The 21,421-nt window shown below is 36.6% G+C and overlaps 1 protein-coding gene across 2 annotated transcripts in view; it reads right to left on the bottom strand.

The window, feature by feature from the left end:
* LOC111154476 (NADPH oxidase 4) overlaps nucleotides 1-21,421 on the bottom strand; it is a 160,617-nt gene that overhangs the window by 108,760 nt on the left and 30,436 nt on the right. For both annotated transcript variants that reach the window (XM_022514087.1, XM_022514088.1), the window contains exons 5-8: nucleotides 21,186-21,283; nucleotides 17,230-17,257; nucleotides 10,035-10,107; nucleotides 5,161-5,241 (exon numbers count right to left, since the gene is read on the bottom strand). In XM_022514087.1, coding sequence (XP_022369795.1) covers nucleotides 5,161-5,241; nucleotides 10,035-10,107; nucleotides 17,230-17,257; nucleotides 21,186-21,283 — 280 coding nt within the window. The remainder of the gene's footprint in view (nucleotides 1-5,160; nucleotides 5,242-10,034; nucleotides 10,108-17,229; nucleotides 17,258-21,185; nucleotides 21,284-21,421) is intronic.

Raw genomic sequence — 21,421 nt, 5'->3', positions numbered from 1 at the left:
TATAGAATGTTTATAGAATTATATATTTGTTGCATGACACTGATTTCAGTATTAGAAGAGGTTTTTTTACTAATAGTTTATAACAATTAAGTTAAAGAAATTGATTACATATAATTCACTCCGCAGATGCCTTTTGTTATTTCATTGCATAAATTAAAATCACTTTTTGTTTATGACCCTTGTTTTACAAAAGTAAAGTCATAACTTAAATATGCCTTCTTTTATCCAAATAATGAAGAAAGAACTCTCAATACAAGCCTCTTTAAACTTAAGAAATCTGTTTGAACTCCTGAACCTTTTTTAAAAAATTGACTCTATTTTGAATTACAAAGAAACAGATATTTTCAGTTTTAACTTAGTACAACATAAAGGCAAAAGAATGAGTAATTAATTATACTAACAAATGATTGCATTTTTCTCTCATCTGTTACAGATAGATGAGAGAGACCACAATCCCAGACAAAACAAGATATTAACCTTTAAAAAAATTCTTAACACCCAGTTCTCAATACAGAGCTCTCCAAAAACACAAAACCAATTATTACAAAAAATAATAATGAGTTTTTGAGTCAGAATGGCCAAATCTGAATCCAGGATCCATCAGTTAAGTAAACTTTAGCAAGTTACTTACTCTCCCTAAACCTCAGTTTTCTGATGTGTAAAGGGGGTTTAATAATATTATTTTATCCTTTTAAAACTCTGACCCCTGAAAACATAAAGCATCTAAATTATTCTGAATTTATCCTTGGCATATAGTAAGCATTATGTAATTATTTTAAATTACAGTTAACATTAGTAGCATCTGCTTACTCATAGTTCATTTTATGATAATAGCCCTGACAGCCAAACAAGCCATTTAAATAACAGAGTGTAAACCAAATTTGTACTGAGAGATTTCTTGGTGTCCTAATATTCCATAGAACATATTATCCCTGCAAAAGGAAAAGAATAGAACCCAGAGCTTCCTCAGACCATGGCCCTCTTCTTTGGGTGGCAGGAATGACTAACCAGAAGCCAGGACAATAATGTGAGGCCATGTTTCTGATGTTCTACAACTGTATGTTCTGGAACCCAGTACAGAATAAATTGAGCCATTTAAGGACATATAAGAACCATGAGGACATATAAGAGAGACCCATATAATACTGCTGTCTAAAACAGTGGTCTCCAAAATCAGAGGGGAAAAAAAAAGCATTTTAAACATGCGCCCTGAAATAAATACATAATTTATGTATGTGACCTACTGTACAAAGTACGTTAGAAAACATTCTGAGGAAAAGATTAACAGCAGATCTGAACCTTTCTCCGAACACTGTCTCCTTGGAAACATTTTGGGCTATGATAAATGGGGAATGCCAGCTGTGTTTCCAGGCAACATTGTTTATTATTGGTGGAATGCATCTGGACCAGGAGGTCTATGAGTGAACTATAAAATCATTCAGGACTCACAGACCTCAGTTTACTGTGTGAAGTGTGTTATCACAACAGAGGGCATCTCTTGAGGAGATTGGGGCTGCTACCAAGATACTGGTTTCTGTGGAGCTTGAGCCTTATGCAAGGCAAGGTAGTCCATGCCTACCTATGTGGCTTATTCATCTTGAAACTAAGTTGGGGGGCGAGGGAGAAGAGGTGGGAAATGATTCCTAACCAACCAGAGGGATCTCCACAGAAATAGGACCTGACATTATCCTATTGACTTTCTATGTTTCCTATACTCTATTACTCTACTCAGTCAAGCAAGCCTGAAGTTAGAAAATGGCCTATTGTGTCATATTAGTGTGAGTCTCAAGACGAAACCACAGTCTACTCTGGTGATCACAGAGATACATACATACATATTATGTACATATATTATTTCCTTCCTCTAAGCTAATGGATTATTTTAAACACTATACCATTGAGTAAACTGCTTCGGTTGACACACTTTTCAGAACACTTGGGGTAGGGGGCGCTTGGGTAGCTCAGTCAGTTAAGTGGCTGCCTTCAGCTCAGGTCATGATCCCAGGATCCTAGGCTCAAGCCCCACATCAGGCTCCCTGCTCAGCAGAGAGTCTGCTTCTCCCTTTCCCTCTGCTTGTCACTCTGCCTACTTATGCTTTCTCTCTAGCTCTCTGTCAAATAAATAAATAAAATATTTTTTTTTAAAAAAAGGAACTCCTCTGTTTAAAAAAAAAGAAGATATTTGGAGTATATTCTTTGTAACAATCTTAGGATATGCTCTTTTTTTCCTTTGTGATCTGATGTTTTTGACACATCCTTGTCTTTGGTCATTGTAAACCTTTGGCTTTCTCTGCAAGTATTATTGCAGCCAGGCCTTTTTGTTTTGTTTTTATTTATTTCTTTTTATTAAGTTTTGTATTTTAATTCCAGCATAGTTAACATACAGTGTTACATTAGTTTAAGTGATTCAATAATTCTAATCTTTAATCAGTGTTCCGTGAACCCCAATGTTTATAGCAGCATTATCAACAATAGCCCAACTATGGAAAGAGCCCAACTGTCCATCAACGGATGACTGAATAAAGAAGATGTGTGGGGTGGGTGTGTGTGTGTGTGTGTGTGTGTGTGTGTGTATACATATATAACATGAAAAAGAACATGAACACAGGGGAAGGTAAAAAAGATGGGTGGGGGAAGCAAACCAAAAGAGACTCTTAACTATAGAGAACAAACTAAAGGCTGACAGAAGGAGAGGGCAGAGAATGCGCTAGATGCGTGGTGAGTATTGAGGGCACTTGTGAAGAGCGCTGGGTTATATGTAATTGATGAATTACTAAATTCTATATCTGAAACAAATTTTACCATACATGCTAACTAGAATTTAAATAAAAACTTGAAATTAAAAAAAAAAAAAAAAACAAACAATAGTCAGTGTTCATCCTGATAAGTATACTCTTTAACCCCTATTTAATCACTTATTTCACCCATCCCCCCACCCACTTCCCCTCTGGTAACCATCAGTTTGTTTTCTATAGTTAAGAGTCTGTTTTTTAGTTTGTGCCTTTCTTTTTTTTTTTTCTTTTGCTTTTTTGTTTTGTTTCTTAAATTCCACAGAGGAGTGAGATTATATGGTGTTTGTCTTTCTCTGACAGACTTAGTTCACTTTGCATTATACTTTCTAAGTCCATCCATAGTTGCAAATGGCAAGATTCCATTCTTTTTTATGGGCGAATAATATTTCAGTGTATATATATACTACATCTTCTTTATCCAGTCATCAATGGGTGGACACATGAGCTGCTTCCATAGTTGGGCTATTGTAAATATTGCTGCTATTAACACAAGGGTGCATGTATCTTTGATTTAGTGTTTTTGTATTCTTTGGGTAAATACCCAGTGGTGTGACTGGTAGATCATAGGGTAGTTCTATTTTTAACTTTTTGAGGAAAATCCATGTTGTTTTCCACAGTGGCTGCACTAGTATTCAGGCCCACCAAGAGTGCAAGGCGGGGGAGGGGTTTCGATATCTCCACATCCCTGCCAATACTTGTTGTTGCTTGTGTTTTTTGTTTTAGCCTGAGGTGCAGAGTGATATCTCATTGTAGTTTTGATTTATACTTCCCTGATGATGAGTGATGTTGTGCATCTTTTCCTATGTCTGCTGGCCATCTGGATGTCTTCTTTAGGGAAATATCTGTTGATGTATACTGCTGATATTTTAAAGATTTATTTATTTTCTAGAGTGAGTGCGTGCCCATGAGCAGGAGGAGGAGAAGAGGGCAAGGGAGAGGCAAACCTCAAGCAGACTCCCCACTGAATGTGGAGCCTGATGTGGGGCTTGATCTCACAACCTTGACATCATGACCTAAGCCAAAATCAAGAGTCGACGCTTAACCAACTGAGCGACTCAGGCACCTGTTCATGTCTTCTGCCCATTTTTTAATTGGATTATTTGGTTTTGGGATATTGACTTATATCAGTTCTTTATATATTTTGGATACTAAATCTTCATCAGGTAAATCATTTGCAAGTATCTTCTTCCATTCAGTAGTTTGCCTTTTAGTTTTGTTAATTGTTTCCTTCACTGTGCAGAAGTTTTTGATTTTGATGTAGTCTCAATAGTTTACTTTGCTTTTATTTCCCTTCCCTCAGGAGACACATCTAGAAAAATGTTGCTCTGGACTGTTAGGCCTTTTTAAACTAAAAACTGGTAACTCCATTGCTATAAATTCTGCAGCAGCAAGACATAAGGAATTCCTAAAAATACAAAAACTAAAATACTTTCTTGAAGTCTTCTCTTCCTACTAACTTTCTCTTAGACATTATCAGAGCATAACCATAGAGCAGCCCCTGGGCAGCTCTGTCAGTTTACTGTCCAGCTCTTCATTGTGGCTCAGGTCATGATCTCAGAATTGTGAGATCATGCTCAGTGTCGGGCTCCATGATGGGCATGGAGTCTGCTCAAGATTCTCTCTCTCCCTCTGCTACTTCCCCCATCTCCCTCTACTTCTCTCTCTAAAAAGGAAAAAAAAAAAAAAAGGATATAACTATAGAGGACTGCAATTTAAAAATTGCAATACTGTGGGGGCACCTGAGTGGCTCAGTTGGTTAAGTGTCTGACTCTAGATTTCAGCTCAGGTCATGGTCTCAAGGTCCTGGGATCAAACCCCACATTGGGCTTCACCTTCAGTGAGGAGTCTGCTTCTCTCTCTTTCTCCCTCTCTCTCTGCCCCTCCACCTGCTCACACACTCTCTCTCTCTCTCTCTAATAAATACATCTCGTAAAAAGAAACCTGCAATACTGTGGGACAAGTAACTCTTTCAGTTTTATTTTTTTAAAGATTTTAATTATTTATTTGACAGGGAGAGAGAGCACAAGCAGGGGGAACAGAAGAGGGAAAAGCAGGCTCCCCACTGAACAGAGAGCCAGATATGGGTCCAAGCCCAGAACCCTGGAATCATGACCCAAGCTGAAAGCTGGTGCCTAACTGACTGAGTCACCCAGGTGCGCCAATTCTTTCAGTTTTAATACATTTTTATACTACTTTCATTAAAATATGCTATGCTAAAAGTAGAACTATCTTCATTCTTGAGACAACTCTCAATTCCGAGTAACCAAATAATTTTACCACTTCCTATGAAAATTCCTATAATCTTTCATTACCCCATTTTTAGGTATACATGTTTTTAAAAATATTTAAAAATATTTTTAAAACTTACCCTGAAACATGTAACATCAGTAGCATGTAGAAGACAAAGAAGAGATTATGAGTATACCAGAAGATGTCATAGTTGGAAACTCTGAAAAAGCAAATAACTTCATTTCAATGCTACTTTACATTCCATCATTTCAGATACATGTCACAGTTGAAGAAAGTTAAAATAAGAGTTATCTCAGATTCATCTACTAGTATCGAAGTATTAACACATCATGCAGAGAGAACTGACAAAATTATAAATAACACTTTATAATTTTGAAGGTTCTTTGTATTTCAAATAAAGATACATGGAAGGAATTAAAATAAAATATTTAAAGTTATGATAATGTAAGATTGAGGAGTAGGTAATAGAATGCTAATATGCACCTTTACTGTCCTTTTGATCACTATGCTCGATTTCCAAATGATATCTAAAACAAATAATGCTCTTATCCCAATACACACTGTGGGAGTAGTCCAAAGGAAAGGTAAATTGGGAGAAATTAAATAAATGCTCATTAAAGTTTTCTATTCTTTTCCTGAACAGCATACATGCTAAAAATAACACTTTGGTGTTAGTGGCCTGGGAGAGAACCAAGAGCCTGAAAAGGAAAGGGTATGATAAGCACCATCTATTAAATTTTTGAGAAAAGTAGAAAGACTTAACAGTTACTTCATTTCATATGTCTGGGTGGATATTCATATCAGAATCTTGGAGGTGGAGGTCAGAAATTGGTAAAAGCTTCTCAGAAGATTCTGTTACAACCCCTAGACCCTCTTAGAAACCCTGATTTAGGCAGTATCCAATTGACTGGCATTTACTTTATCCACCGCTTTTGCTATCTTGCTAACAAGATCATTATCATCCTCGTAACATATGTCTTTTTTGCACATATCTGATTTCTTTTTGAACCTAAATTCCTAGAAGTGGAAATACTACGTCAAAGGACACACATTTTGTTTTTGATACACATTGCCCATTGCTCTCTGAAGACATGTATCAATTATAAACCACACTATAGAGTAGGAGAGCCTGTTTCTCAAGCCCAGACTCCACTTCATATGTTTCCATTATTTTGTATTAAGTGGAATTGGGTATTATTTCCTTTGTGTGCTACTTGCTGTTAATTCTTCTGTGATTTATCTCTTCATGATAATTATCCATTTCTACATTTTCTTAATTGTTGTATGTAAACTATTTAAATTTTAAGTATCTACTAGTTCCATATAATTACAATAATTTATTATCGGGCAAAGTTTCTTCTAAATTTTTAATGGCATAATTTTTTTTTTACAGTTACCTCTAATTTACTAGAATTTCATTCATACAAATTTACTTTCCTCATAACTTTGTTATGGCATCTTTTTTATTCAACAGCTTCATATATATAGCAAAGTCCCTTCCAGGGCTTTCTATGAACTCTCTGTCATTAGATTCAATTCCTTGGTCATTTTTGCAATTAAGTCCTATTCTGTTTTAAGTTACTGAAGAAGCCTAATCATGCTAATGTTTAATAAGCCACACTCCCCTTTTATTCCTCTCTGGAACATGTACTTGAATGTTCCCTCAGATGAACTTTAGAACTGTTTTGCTAAGTTCAAAAACAAACAAAATAATCTATCTTGGATTTTGATTGGAATTGCAACAACCTATAAAATGATTGAGGAAGAACTCCATCTTTATGGAGTTATGGAATAAAGACAGTCTTTATTCAAATCTCTACTTATGTCTCTCAGTGAAGGTCTGTGTTTTTTTTATATAGCTTTCAATAGTTTTTCTTTTTTTTTAAGATTTTATTTATTTATTTATTTGAGAGAGGGAGTGAGAGAGAGCATGAGCAGGGACAGGAGAGAGGGAGAAGCAGGTTCCCTAAGAAGCATGACCCTGAGATCATGACCCAAGCTGAAGGCAAATGCTTAACTGACTAAGCCACCCAGGTGCCCCTCAATAGTTGCTTATTAAATTTATTTCCAGATATTCTTTGTTCTTGTTGCAATTGTGAGTGGTACCTTTTTATTTTATTCAATTTCCAAACTGATAATAGCTGTTACATAAAAGCAATTTTTAGTATTTGTTTTTGTGTTCATTTACCTATTCCAAATCTTTAATTAATTTGGTATAATACTATTCTTTTTCCCATAGTTCTTTTGGATTTTCTGGCTAGACGATTTTATATATATATATTATTCCATTGGGAATAATGGGAAATAATGATGACTTGTTGCATTCTTTCTAATGATTCCATTTCTAATAATTAAAATTGTTTCATTTCTTATCATATATAAATAATGGTAGAATTAAAAATACCACTTAGGTTTTCCCATAATTTTCTTAGGAATGTATCTTATGTTTCTTTGGTAAGTATGATCTCAGTTCTGGCTTTTATATTTTTTTAATTCTATAAAGGAAATTAATTTCTAGTTTATTCTACTTATTCTGATTCAGAACTAGAGTTCAGATTTAATCACCACTTTTAAAAAATCTATTGAGATGAAAATATGTTTGTATTCCTATCACCTGTTATTAAAAATATATTAACTTATTTTATTTTATTTAAGATTTTATTTATTTATTTGACAGAGATCACAAGTATGCAGAGAAGCAGGCAGAGAGCAGGGGAAGCAGGCTCCCTGCCGAGCAGAGAGCCCGATGCGGGGCTCGATCCCAGGACCCTGGGATCATGACCTGAGCCGAAGGCAGAGGCTTTTAACCCACTGAGCCACCCAGGTGCCCCTATTAACTTATTTTAAAAGATTGAGCACTAATGGACCATTGGTGAATTACTAGACTATATTCAACTACTCAAACAGAGGGGCCATTTGTTCACTCCATTTCTTTAATGTTTTATTTCCTTACTGGTAAAGACAAAAGGTAGAAGAAGATTATCTCCATGATCCAGGGAATCCCTGGGGATTCCATGATTCCCCCCAGGAACGCATGGGTGGCTCAGCCATTTAAAGCATCCAACTCTTGATTTTGGCTCGGGTCACAATCTCAGGGTTGTGAGATCAAGCCCCACATCAGGTTCTGCACCAGTGGGCAATCTGCTTGAGGATTTTTCTCTCCCACTCCCTCAGCCCCTCCCTTTCCCCCCATCTCTATCACTCTAAAATAAATAAATCTTTAAAAAAAAAAAATTCCATGATTCCCCCAATAAAGTTTGGAAAAAGTAGAGATGATTTTATAATATCTTTTAAAGAAATGAAAAATGGGGCACCTGGCCGGCACAGTCTGTTAAGCAGCTAACTCTTGATTTCAGCTCAAATCATTATCTCACGGTTCTGCAAATGAGCCCCAAGTTGGGCTCTGCTGGCAGGTGGAGTCTGCTTGGGATTCTCTCCCTCTTCTTCTGTCCCTACCCCCACTCACACATGAGTGCACTCTCCCTCTCTAAAATAAATAAATATATTAATCTTTTTTAAAAAGAAAGCAATGAAAAACCAAAGATTAATAAATGTTCTTTGAATTATTACAACCACAAATGTCATGGCTCAGTTGAAAATAGAAGCTGATCTTTATATTCCATTTTACAAAACTATCTCTCAATTACAGATTTTTTCTTCTAGATGTAGAACACTCAAATATCTTCAATCTTGCAAATAAATGTCAGATGCCCTAATTTTCCTTCAAGAATACCTAAATGAAATTTTTTAAATGAATGCTTTACATAACTAAAAGAAAATTTCTCCCCACAAAACTGGCACTCTCATACACTGATGTTAGAGATTTGATTCGCCTTCTTGTAAGGTGATTTTTAATTCCTATGAAAGTTCATAGTGCTAATCTCTGAGTGGTGAGTTTACTTGTAATGTTTTATTGCATGTAGATATGAATACAGATGGGTTCAGAAGTGCAAGGATAGACTCATTTTAATACTCTGTTGGGTTGGGGCACCTGGGTGGCTCAGTCAGTTAAGCATCAGACTCTCGATTTCAACTCAGGTCATGATCTCAGTCATGAGATCGAGCCCTGTGTCCAACTCTGCACTTAGTACAGAGTCTCCTTGAGATTCTCTTTCTTTCTCTCCCTCTGTACCCCCCAACCAGCTTGATCACATATGTGCTCTCTCTTTGTCTCTCTAAAATATATAAATAAGTAAATATAAATATAGAAAATCTTTTTAAAAAATACTCTATTGAGCCATTATTTTTAAAGTGTGTATATGTGCGCAAGAGTGTGTGTTTCCATTAAATTTCACATCTCAACAAGGAGAATGATCGGGGATTCTTGAATATTACGTATTATCTCTTCTTTTTGCTTTCTTAAACAAAAAGTTTGACCAGAAACATAAGATGCTGTAAAATAGTATGAAATACAGAATATATCTATCAGGAGGAACATGTGAAAGTGCTCATGAAAATGTATGCCTACAGTTACTCAAAGTCTAGATGAATAAATATGTAACTAGATGAAGAAATATGCATGCAGATATTTCTGATTAACAGATGTCAACTAACCATGTTTCCAAAGCTTCATTTAGAACACTACATTAAATTGCTGTAAAACAAACTCATACCAGGAAATGAGTTACAAAATAATTGTGATATATTCCTCTGATACATGTTGAATTCAATCTCATGTCTCATAGAGATACACTATCCTTCAGATGGAGGAACTCAAATTTCCTTAGTCATCCAAAAGTCTCCATATGTTTCCTTACCAACACAGAATATTTGACTCAAACAATGAGAATTTTCAAAAACAGGAAATGATACATAGAAATGTTTCTACTTCACTCTTAGTTATCCAAAATAGTCCATTGGCCAGAATGTTGATTGCATTGGCTAAGCATTCCAGTTAATCAAGGCTTTTTCTACATATGAAAGTGAAGATAATCTGAAGAAAATCTAAACACTCTGGCCAGTAAACATTGAAATAATGACTCTGACACTCACCGTATTGCGTATGTAGAAGCTGTAATCATTAGGAAGAGCACCAACACCATGCCGACACCCGTCAGCCCAGGAACTATAAATAATGGATATAAGGTCATTTCAACTTAAACCATACTGAGAAAAAAGTAGAAAAATTATTACTTTAAAAAATCCAAATTACCATGCTGCTCTGTGGGAAGCCCAATTCAAATCGCCTATCTCCTTGTATGTTCCCTCTCCAAAAAAGCCCTTTTTAAAATTTAAAAACTTAAAAACAGTTTTAAGGTACTTAAGACAAAGCAGCCTTTCTACCTTTAACAGAAGAGTCCACCTTAGTATTTTCAAGTATCCCACTCAGAATGGTGAATGTGTACATACTTGGGACACGTTCTACCAAATGTACATACTATATCGAATGTCAGTGATGAAGACAACAGACAGTTTTGGAACACTGAAAAAAGAAAAGAAAAGAAAAGAAAAACAGACAGAAATTAAATATATGTTTAACGGAGAAGCAAAGAGGGACAGCAGGGAAAAACTTCCAAAGACATGAAGAAATGTGAAAGACGGAGTGTTAAGATATGTTCATTATATTGATAGTGATGATGGTTTCATGGATATATGCAAGAGTCAAAACTTATGAGAGTATGCATTAAATAGATACAATTTATTAGATCCTAATTATACATTAATAAAATTGTTTTAAAGGAGGGAAAAATACACAACAGGGCTGGGTTGACATGGAATACCATTTAACTGTGTTGTTGTATTTTTTTCCTCCACCACAATACTAAAACTCCCTTACTCTCTCAGCACCTCCCTCCCCTTTTATGGAACTAGTATCTGCTTCAGTTTCAATTCAAATAATTTCTTTTGTGCTTTACTATCTAGAATGACTAATTTTAAAGAAAAAATAAAACCTAAAGCTTCTAAAAACCACAATGTCAAGTGTAGAACAAAACAATAGTAGATCTCAAGGAAAAGAAAAAAAAAATAGAGTGCTGATGTTTCCTTAGTATGGAAAATATGCTGTAATCAGTGCTTCTAATATTATATAATACCATTTTTTAACAAAGAAAAAAACTGTGCAAACCTGTTGGTTTTCAAACTTAATGGTGATGTGATAGGTGGCTAAAAATCCAACGTTAGCCCATATAGCACAGCCTAAATGAATAGTTGATATGCTTTATCAAAAAGAACTAAAATCACAATGGTCTCATTTCTTATTATCTTATTCCTACCAAATAAAATATCCTGTCGATAAGTTACATTATTTACTACTACAATCATACAAGCAACAGTAAGTCCAAATAACCCGGAGCTAAGAGAGTCCATCTTAAATCTATATGGAAAGCTACTGAAACAATTTTGTCTCCAAAAGCACAGGTGTCCCCCAACTTCTCTCCTTGCCAAAGAACCACCTAGGAAACAGAAGGGCCATCATGAACTACAAGCACTAGCAGAAGCAGACAAGCTGGGAACAACAGAAGAGCACCATAGGTAATGCTTCCTTAGAATCCCAACAGTTTAGAAACTCTGCAAAATAACATTAGAAATCTCAGTACAAGGGTGCCTGGGTGGCTCAGTGGTTTAAAGCCTCTGCCTTCGGCTCAGGTCATGATCCCAGGGTCCTGGGATTGAGCCCCGCATCAGGCTCTCTGCTCAGCAGGGAGCCTGCTTCCTCCTCTCTCTGACAGCCTCTCTGTCTACTTGTAATCTCTTGTCTGTCAAATAAATAAATAAAATCTTTAAAAAAAAAAGAAAGAAAGAAAGAAATCTCAGTACAGTGGAAACAAGTTTCTACTTGTGAAGATCCACATGAGAAATTAAGGAATTAGTTTTTGTATACTTAATAGTTGGATACTCTTTCTTCCTCAGTCTTTCCACTGTACAGATTTGGAAGCCTAACAAGACTTCTATTTCCTGATGTGCTTAAACCAAATCATCTCTTCCCTACACTTCTTTCCCAGGGCACTTCCTTCTCATCTTTCCCATTGCCCCAGTGAGTACTAACTTCCTAGGGGTCAGAAAAGAACAAGATAACTGTACTAGTTCACACTAAAAGACTAATAACACAGAGAAATGCTGTTTACAAAGAACAACATGTCTATAAAATGTCCCAGCCTTTTTATTCCCAAGTATTTCCCCAAAATACAAACATATATCTACATAAAAATTTGTTCAAAAATATTCATAGCCACTTTACTTTTAACAGTTAAGGCTTGTAGACAACCCGAATTTCCCTCAGCAAATGAATGGATACACAATTGTGGTAATATCTGTACCTGGAAAATGAATCAGCAGCTAAAAAAATAAACTGTACACGACATACATGAACCACAAAATTATTCCACTGAGTGAAAAAAGCCAGACACTCTCCCCCTCAAAAAAATCCCATGAGTATAAACTCTGTGATACCTTTTATATAGTATTCTAGAATATCCAAACTATTCTCCAGTGATAGGGAGCAGATTAGTTACTAAGAGGAGTAAAGGGCAGAATGCATTATAAAGGCACAAAAAACTTTTTGGAATGATAGATATATTTGTCATCTTGATTTTGGTCTTGATTTCATTAAGTGTATACATATACCAAAACCAACTGAATAACATAATTTACATATGAATAATTCAATGTACCTCAATTATAACTCAATACATTTGAAGAAGAAAAAAAGAGGAGGTCTTTCTCTCTGGCTTTAAGTAATTAAAACAAAACAAAACAAAACACCCTTATTTGGCCAAATGAATAAATAAATGATAGAATCCCAGATGGCTCCAAGATGTGAAATGTGTGGCTGGAGAGGCTTTTCCACTAACTGTCTTGGGGCTTCATTAAGGTCTACTGGATCTGCCCACAAGGTTTCCCATGTGGTTCTAAATATGCCAAGATTAGTTATGGAATGTCTACAAATCATTTCATGAGGACACCTGGAAAAACAGCATGTTAAATAGTGTAGAAGCATAATTTTTAAAGTATATTATTTGAATATTAGTTTCTAGAGATATTAATTTCTATTACTCAAAAGTGTAATAACTATTCCTTGAAGAGTCACAGGACACATTAGTAAATTAAAGTCTCTGGCAAGTACTAGTATCAAGAAACCAGTTTAAATTTGAACGGATCTTTCCTCAAACATTTAACTAGAGAAATGCTTTTAAGAGCAGAACATGGAAAATGTATTGGAAAGATCTGGGGGGTGGATAATAAAATAGTTGGCATCAGTCATTTGAATATGAAGCAGACAGCTTAGCCAATCAGATACCCATTCTGGGATTAAATAGTCCTATTACTGTCCCTTAGGACAAACCCCAATCTCACTGGATCTCATCTGTAAATTTAGGAGAATCAATTCAATGCTTTTTAATATTCTTTCAGATTTATGAAGTTATCTTTTTTATCTAAAGGATTCATGTTTCCTTTCTAGCTCCCAGACGTATAAAAAGACCAAAGTTTGTAATTTACAAAGTAACAAATCGGATCAATGAAGATAAGTTACTTAAAATTAAAAATGAAGAGAACAAATTAGGGGCGCCTGGGTGGCTCAGTCAGTTAATCATCCAACGCTCGCTTTCAACTCAGTTCATGGTCTCAGGGTCAGGAGATTAAGCCCCACGACAGGCTTTGCACTCAGTGGGGAGTCTACTTCTCTCTTTACCCCTGCCCCTGCTCACACTCTGTCTTAAATAAGTAAATAAAATCTTTAAAAAAATTATTACAATTACAATGGTCCCCCCCCCACCAAAAAAAGGAGTACTTTAAGAAGCTATGATTTTCTGTCACTGGAATTAAACAAACAGAGGCTAGCTAACTGATTATCTGGATGCTGTAAAGGAGATCTATGTATCAAGTAGGAGAGTTAAACAATTGGCTTTTATTTTCAGTGAATATTTTCTGGACATTTGTAATCTACTGTTAAGTGAGGAAAAAAAAAAAAAAAAAGAATCCTGCTCTAAAAGAAATCCCCGTCCAGTGTGGGAGACAGGATAAGCACACAAATGCAACCTAGGACATTAAATGCTAAAAGAGAGCTACGCTTGAGTGTTTTCCAGGTACATCAAAAGGCACCCTAACCTAGCTTTCAAGGACAGCTCAGCTAAAACCCAATATAATAGCCTCTATTACTACATACATTTCAGGAGTCAGGAAGAACAGGTTGGAAATGACTAAGCTAGTCAAAGCTTACTGGGCAAAGTCACTTGCCAAAATGAAGTACACTCTCTCTTTGAATCATTCAAATTATGAAGCAAAGACTATACTTGTTTCCTTAGAAAAGACATGGTTGTATGATTATTCTTATTACTTTTTATCTATGCATATTACATTTGTAATTTAGTTGCCTTTAAAATGAATGACTACAGTGCACTGCCATTTCTAGATGAAACTGAGAGATCATTTTCATCCATACCCAGATGTGGTCAGAAATATACCATCTTGTACTCATTATCCTGTTGTTTCTAATGTAACTGGAAACACAATATTATTTGTTTATGAGGGTTTTTCTAATTGAAATTGGATACTGTGCATTTTCTTCTCATCATACAAGCTTCTACCAAATTTGGAAATAATGTAGCAAATGTTTTGAAATGCATATCTGAACAATCCAATCTTTTAAATTTGTTTTACTTTATAAATTCCTTTTTTTATTTTATAAATTCTTAATTGGACTGTTTTTTAACATTTCTTATTGAGTGACCTAACTACCATATTTTATGTCACTTGAACTGCCACAGGCTTTAGTTTCTCTGAAACAACCTTAATTTCTCAGTTGTAGATTATGTTGAAAAATATTTAAGGACAGAGAGAGAGAGAGAGAGAGAAAAGACTCTATGTAACATTAAACAAACGAAAATCCAAGAAATATATTAACTAATAAAAAAGTCATTATCACTAGAACATCTAAAAACATGCATGCATTCCTCTGTCAGAAATGTGGTTTTTCCTAGGCCTAATGATGTTCAAAGATAGCTATGAAACAGTATTAGTCATAGATGTATTAGTAATATAAAACTAGATCAAGTCTATTTGTAGAAAATGGTCTCTTATCCCTTGACATCCTTTGATTCTGCTTTGTTCTCTCACCTACTACTCGGTAGGGTCAAAGAGATGCCCTCAAAGGTCTAGACTCATAGTTAGGGGTTCCAGGCTGGGTTTCAAGCTAAGAAGTGGATGGCTCCCTCTGGCTAGCACATAATGTCTTTCATGAAATGATGTAGACTAAGACACTGAAATGAGGCTGACATGCTGATTTGGGATGAATTCCAATTGTTTGTATCGAAAGAAACTCCACCAAAAAATATGTACCTGGGATCCTGCATGCCCTACGGGGAGCTGTACCTCACACCTGAGAAGATTACTTTCCAGTGGAAAAGATTATACCTGTAAGGAAAGAAATTATTCTACAACATAATACTTTATTATGTCTCTTTAGGAACGAACCAAGGCCAACAAAACAGACCAGCTCTGCCTACTGGAATCAGGGACGAATGTGCACATGATGGGGCATGTCTGCTGAGACTCAAAGGAGGAGCAGAAGTGGGCTGAGTTTAAAAAGAGAGAGAGAGAGAATCAAGTAAGAGAGCAGACAAAAGTAAGGTGTTCCAGGAAGGGAATTACAAGAGTATGATGGGATGCCCAATAAGGGTGAAACGAGGACTCCCAGGGTACATGGGAAGCTTAATGAATCATACTGTTGGGTCACACCACAAAGACTCTCTAGGATGGCGCCAGGAAATTTGTGGGTTTTTGGTTTTTTTTTTAATTTGTCTTTTTAAGTATCATCTCTAGTTAGTCCAACACCATTCATGGGAACTTCTGGGGAATAACATAAGGATGGTGGGTTTTTATGCTATATGGAGAGGTCACATGTTTCTGTACAAGTATTCATTATACAAACCTTCTTAATGTAATGTCTTGGTCATATAAGAAATCTTTTTATATGTTTGAAAACTAAACTTTTTCAAACATTTTACATGTCCCAGTGTTTCACTAGACTTGGTGCTATAGAAGGTAATATTTAAAAAGAAAATATTAAAAAGGAATATAAAAAATACTAAAAATATTAAAAAATTGATTCTTTCTGTAAAATGAATTCATATGAACCAAAACATATATTGATTCACACATAAGGTTTTGTTTTTCTGTTTTTTCTCCTTCCTATTTCTCATCCAATTCTTAAAGCTTAAATTAAAAACATGCTTTCAATGAGCAAAGTTGTAAGCAAAACTAAAATTGTGTTCCTAAAGAGAAACCGTGAAATACCTTGTAAGTGGCAAACGTCATACATAAATAAACAGGAAAAAACCGTATTTTATAAATCTAAATATACAGTTCTGACAGGGAAGAGAAAAACACCAGAATTATTGCTATTTTTTTCATAAAACTGATTGAAAAGAAAAACAATACATTTGACAGATCATGCCTCAGTCTCCTATGCAATCCCGATCCTTAATGGGGTGTTAATGGTAGCCAAGCCTATATGACAGACCCTATCAATAACATAATCATCCTTATCCCTGAAATAATGTGCTAAAAAGCCCCCAAATGCAGTTTTTGGCTTTTGTCCTTATAAATGCAGAGTTGAGAAAAAGAAGAATTTTAGTAAAATTATACTAACATCAGGACAAAATTTTGAGATGTTTACATGTGCTTTAACAAATGAATAGTCTAGACTGAGATTTCATGGACAATATGCTTGAGAAGGAAAAGTAAATTACAGTTGAAAAAGGAAACATATTTCAAGAAAAACAACCGATTTTAATGACTGTTCATTCCTCCTTTTTATGTAGGTTATAAGGTCACCAAATGTCCTACTAAATTACTGAGTTATAAGAATTCCATCGATAATCAGAGTGCTTGGTGTTTCCTTCCAGCACCTTGAGGGTAGGAGCCTACTCCATGTGTATTATCTTCAGTACCACCTGCCACAGCCAGGGGCACAGAGTAGGTCCTCAATAACCGGATGGCATTGCACTGTTGTTATCGGAAGAACATATGGAAGGCAAATGTGTTTACTTCCTTTTACTCTTCATTCATTCGAACCCCACTATTTGCCTTACCCCTCTGTTTTCACTGCAACTTAAGTTTGGTAACAGTTGTTCTGATTGCAAATTTCCCACATTATATTTAACATACATTGAATTGCTGTGTAGTTCGATGATGCTTATTCTCAAAGATTTGCCTGAATCTTCAGAAAGAGCAATGAAAAACAACTTACCAGTTGTGAAGAGAAGTTTTCTAGGATCCTGAGAAAAAGGGAAAAAAAATTGACTGAAAAACAAAATATTGACAATGTAAAATTCTACAAGGAACCTTCTGGGTATGTGATCCATTAGGCATTTAAGACACTATTCTCTCAGTGGAAATGAGAAATTCAATCAGGTTCCATAATGTTTTCATGCAACACAGGTTCTGGAATCAGGATATTGGGGGGGGGGGGGTCCTGCCTCTGTCACTTACAAGCAAGTTTCAGAAATTCCCTAATTGTTTCTCAGCTGAAAAATTAAAAATATCTACCCCAGGGGTGCCTGGGTGGCTCAGTTGGTTAAGCATCTGCCTTCAGCTCACGTCATGATCTCAGGGTCCTGGGATTGAGCCCCACGTCCAGTCCCACAATGGGTTCCTTACTCAGTGGGGAGTCTGCTTCTCCCTCTCCCTCGCCTTCCCCCTACTCATGCACAAACTCTCTCTCAAATAAACAAAATCTTTAAAAAAAAAAAAAATCCAACACAGAGAAGACTGTCCTTCTGAGATACAAAGAGCACTGAATAAAATCAGAAAATGTAGACTTTCATCTTAATGGGTAATTACAAGCTATTAACAGTGGCCTGAAGCCTACCCTTTGACCATTTGAAACTCAGTATCTTTGACTATAATGTTCTGCACCTACAAGATGTTGAGACAGTGAGAATCAAAAGTGAGAAAATATACAGGGAGGGTTGTTACTATAAATTCAGTGCAAAGAATACTAACTGAATACTTACAATGTTTCAAGTACCATGCAAAATAGTGATGATACTCAAATACAGAGAATAGGTTTCTATTACTCAGAATTGTAAAAAGTAATATTGCTAGTGTAATCTATCCTTTAAACTACATCTTTCATAGTGAAACGGACCTTAGGCAACTCCCTTTCTATCTCTGGAAAACTGAGGTCAATCCCCAGGAGATCTGTAGATTTGTTTTTCATCCTAATGGTGCGTAGTATTGCACAACTTTGGAAATTCTTTCCTAGGCCTCCATTGCTCTGGAATCAGGTCACCCTGTATCCAAAGTGGGAAGCCATTCATATGAAATAATTTCAGAAGCCACCTTCACAAAGGGTGGCTTTCTAAGGGCCACCTGCCTCACAAGAGCTCCTCATCCCACTGGGGCCAGATGACTTCTACCTCTGCCATTAGGACGCAGCTCAAGGGTAACCTAGAGGAACCTAGTATATAAACAACTAGTGAAAATACAAGACGAGCTGAACAAAGTGGTAGTGCCAGAAATCTGGATACCAGAACAAATAGCCAGGAACTCAGAAGACAGAACAGTTACTACTGCCCGCGAGTGGAGATGAAATGTAAAGTAAGAGACAGTTTCGAAGATGACAGCATGAGGCAGATTCAGCTAGGCCATCAAGAACGTGACACCCAGGAGCTGGAGGCTGGGTCATTAGAAATCTGGAGAAGACAGGGGCGCCTGGGTGGCTCAGTGGGTTAAAGCCTCTGCCTTCAGCTCAGGTCAGGATCCCAGAGTCCTGGGATCGAGTCCGGCATCGGGCTCTCTGCTCAGCAGGGAGCCTGCTTCCTCCTCTCTCTGCCTGCCTCTCTGCCTACTTGTGATTTCTGTCTGTCAAATAAATAAATAAAATCTTAAAAAAAAAAAAAAAGAAATCTGGAGAAGACAGAAAGCACAAAGCAAAGGACAACAGGGTGTGTGGCACAAATCAGTCTTTCTCAAAGACAACTCAAGGAAGGCTGTACCTGTTTATGCATGCAGTGTGTGTGTGTGTGTGTGTGTGTGTGTGTGTGTGTGCGTGTGTGCGCGCACGCGTGTGTGTGTGTGTGTATGTGTGTGTTTTCATCCTCCTCTAGCACACTGTCTGATGCCCACTAAGGGCTCAAAAACATTTATTAAAATAAAGAAGAGGGAGGAAAAAAAAAGAAAGAAAGAAAGAAGGAAGGAAACAAAGAAAGGGGAAATAAAAATTTAAATAATGAGTTACTATTTTTCATCTGTCAGACTGGCAAAAATTAAAGAAAAACAAAAACAATTGAGGAGCAGATACAAGCATTCTGACAAACTTGGTAGAAGTGTGTCAACTAATGAAGCCTTTTTGAAAGGCAACAAGGCAATGTCCTTCAAAACTAAAAATGTACATAGCTTTGAAACCAAAGTCTACTTCTAGGAATCTGCCTAGTGGAAGCATATAAAAAATTAATTTATTGGAATGTGGTTCACTCAAAAAACAACCTAATCATCTGTGAATAAGGAAAAGGCTAAAAATAAACCATCGCACATTAAGATGAAGAGAGTGATAGATCTATACTTTCTGATAGAGCAAGCTACAGTCCATGTGATTATAGAAACAAGAAAACTGCTGAGGACTAGGTTTCATAAAATGCCCCTCAAAATATAAGAGAACAGAAAATTATTAGCTGCGGCTACTTTTGGAGGAGAAGCTTTCACTTTCAAACTTCATTTGCTTGAGGGTTTTAAGATATTTTATTTGGGGTACATATCCTTCACAGAATGAAAGAAAATAACTAAAAACCTATGATTAAAATTTTGGAATATTTTACAATATTCCAAGTATATAACATTAAAATGAGAGAACCATTTTAGTTCTTAAAGACCCAAGATGACAAAAACAAAAGAGAGAGAAGCAAAGAAGGAAAGATAAAGAGGCAGGTCCATGGCAGACATAGGAAACAAAGAAGTCCACGTTCTGTGGGCTGAGGGGGATAGAGGAATGGGGGGAAGCCATGGGAGACAGAAACGGTGGTGTCTCCAGTTCTGGGTTCTGGAATCATTCCGTATGAAGAGCTTCTGGAGGAGCTGGTTTTCTCAGTGGCTCTTAATGCTGGGTGCTCACCCCAACTACCTGGTGAACTTTAAACAAATATCAAGGCTGGACCCCAACCCAGACCAGTTACATCATATTGGTGTTTTTAAGAATACTAGAGTCTTATCAAAGGACTTATGAAAGGCTGCTGGCGATTTTGGTTTTGTGATTTGTTTCTGTGTTCATTGTTAGTTTTCTCTTTGTTTTATTCCAGGAAGGATATCAAGCACATAATCATAGCAGACTGGCAAAAATTAAATATTTAAGTATTAAGTATTAAGTATTAAATAATTAAGTATTAATCTCGGCAACTCCAGTGACACATGGAAGAGAAGAGAGACTAGGGGGGGATGAAGAACAATCTTACAAAGTCCCTGCCAGACCTGGCAGAACAGGGCAGGGAGATCCAGCTCCGTTCCCAGCAGTTTTTGATGTAGTCTTGGCGTGAAGGAAAGGCAGACTGAGGACAGGATAAGTCCTGAGCGAAAGAGAGCTAACACGTGTTCATTAGGCTCTACCCCAGCACCCTGAACATACAATTTCATCTCATGGGTGCTGCCCCCTGGAGAAAAGCAACCCTAAGTCAGATATTACATGCTACAGGACTCAGCTCAAGTTCACCTGTATCAAGGACTAAAACAAAACAAAACAGAGGAACACTAAAACTCAGTGAAGTTTTTTAAGTCAAATAAACAGACGATTCAAGATCCTCAAAGAGTCAACCTGCTTTTCTGCCCTTCCCCTTCACCACTTCCAAGAACGGCATCTGACTTATTAAAAAAAAACAAAAAACAAAAAACAAAAACAAACTTGTGCCCATAAAGACACTGTGGACAGTCTCCACTGGATGGAAACCAGATAACACTGCTGGGAGGCAGGAGGCAGGCCTGAGTGGCCCCCATCTGAACGCTGCAGAATATAAAAATTAGACATCTCGAACTCCCATTTTCAGCAGGAGACACTGTGAAATAGTAATTACCTGTATTTTCTATTGAAAAGGAACAAAACTCAACTTGACAACTGCATTTTAAAAGCACTCAAAAGGAGCGGCAAGGTACAAATTTTCCATGAAAATCACAGACCTTCATTAGTGGGCTCACGACAAGCAAAAGGAGACCACCCACCTCATCTCGGTATCTCGCTGCATTCAGTTCAGCAAAATCCTCGCTGAAGTTCACTGAGAAGTTGAGGGCGTTTACCAGATGGGCAGCCACGTGCACACCTGCAAAATCACATGAGGCTCAGATCAATAGGATTTCCATATACGCTCCACGAAGAGGACTCCCTTCCTCTCCCTAAGTTAACACAGGGTCCAAACTTTGACAGCTACCTGAGCAAAAAAATATTAAATTGAAAAGGG

This window comes from Enhydra lutris, unplaced genomic scaffold, assembly GCF_002288905.1.
Source record: "Enhydra lutris kenyoni isolate GAN:26980312 unplaced genomic scaffold, ASM228890v2 scaffoldscaffold37, whole genome shotgun sequence".
NCBI classification, from domain to species: domain Eukaryota; kingdom Metazoa; phylum Chordata; class Mammalia; order Carnivora; family Mustelidae; genus Enhydra; species Enhydra lutris.
The sequence above is the reverse complement of the archived record's forward strand: the minus strand, read 5'-3'. Positions and strand labels throughout refer to the sequence as shown.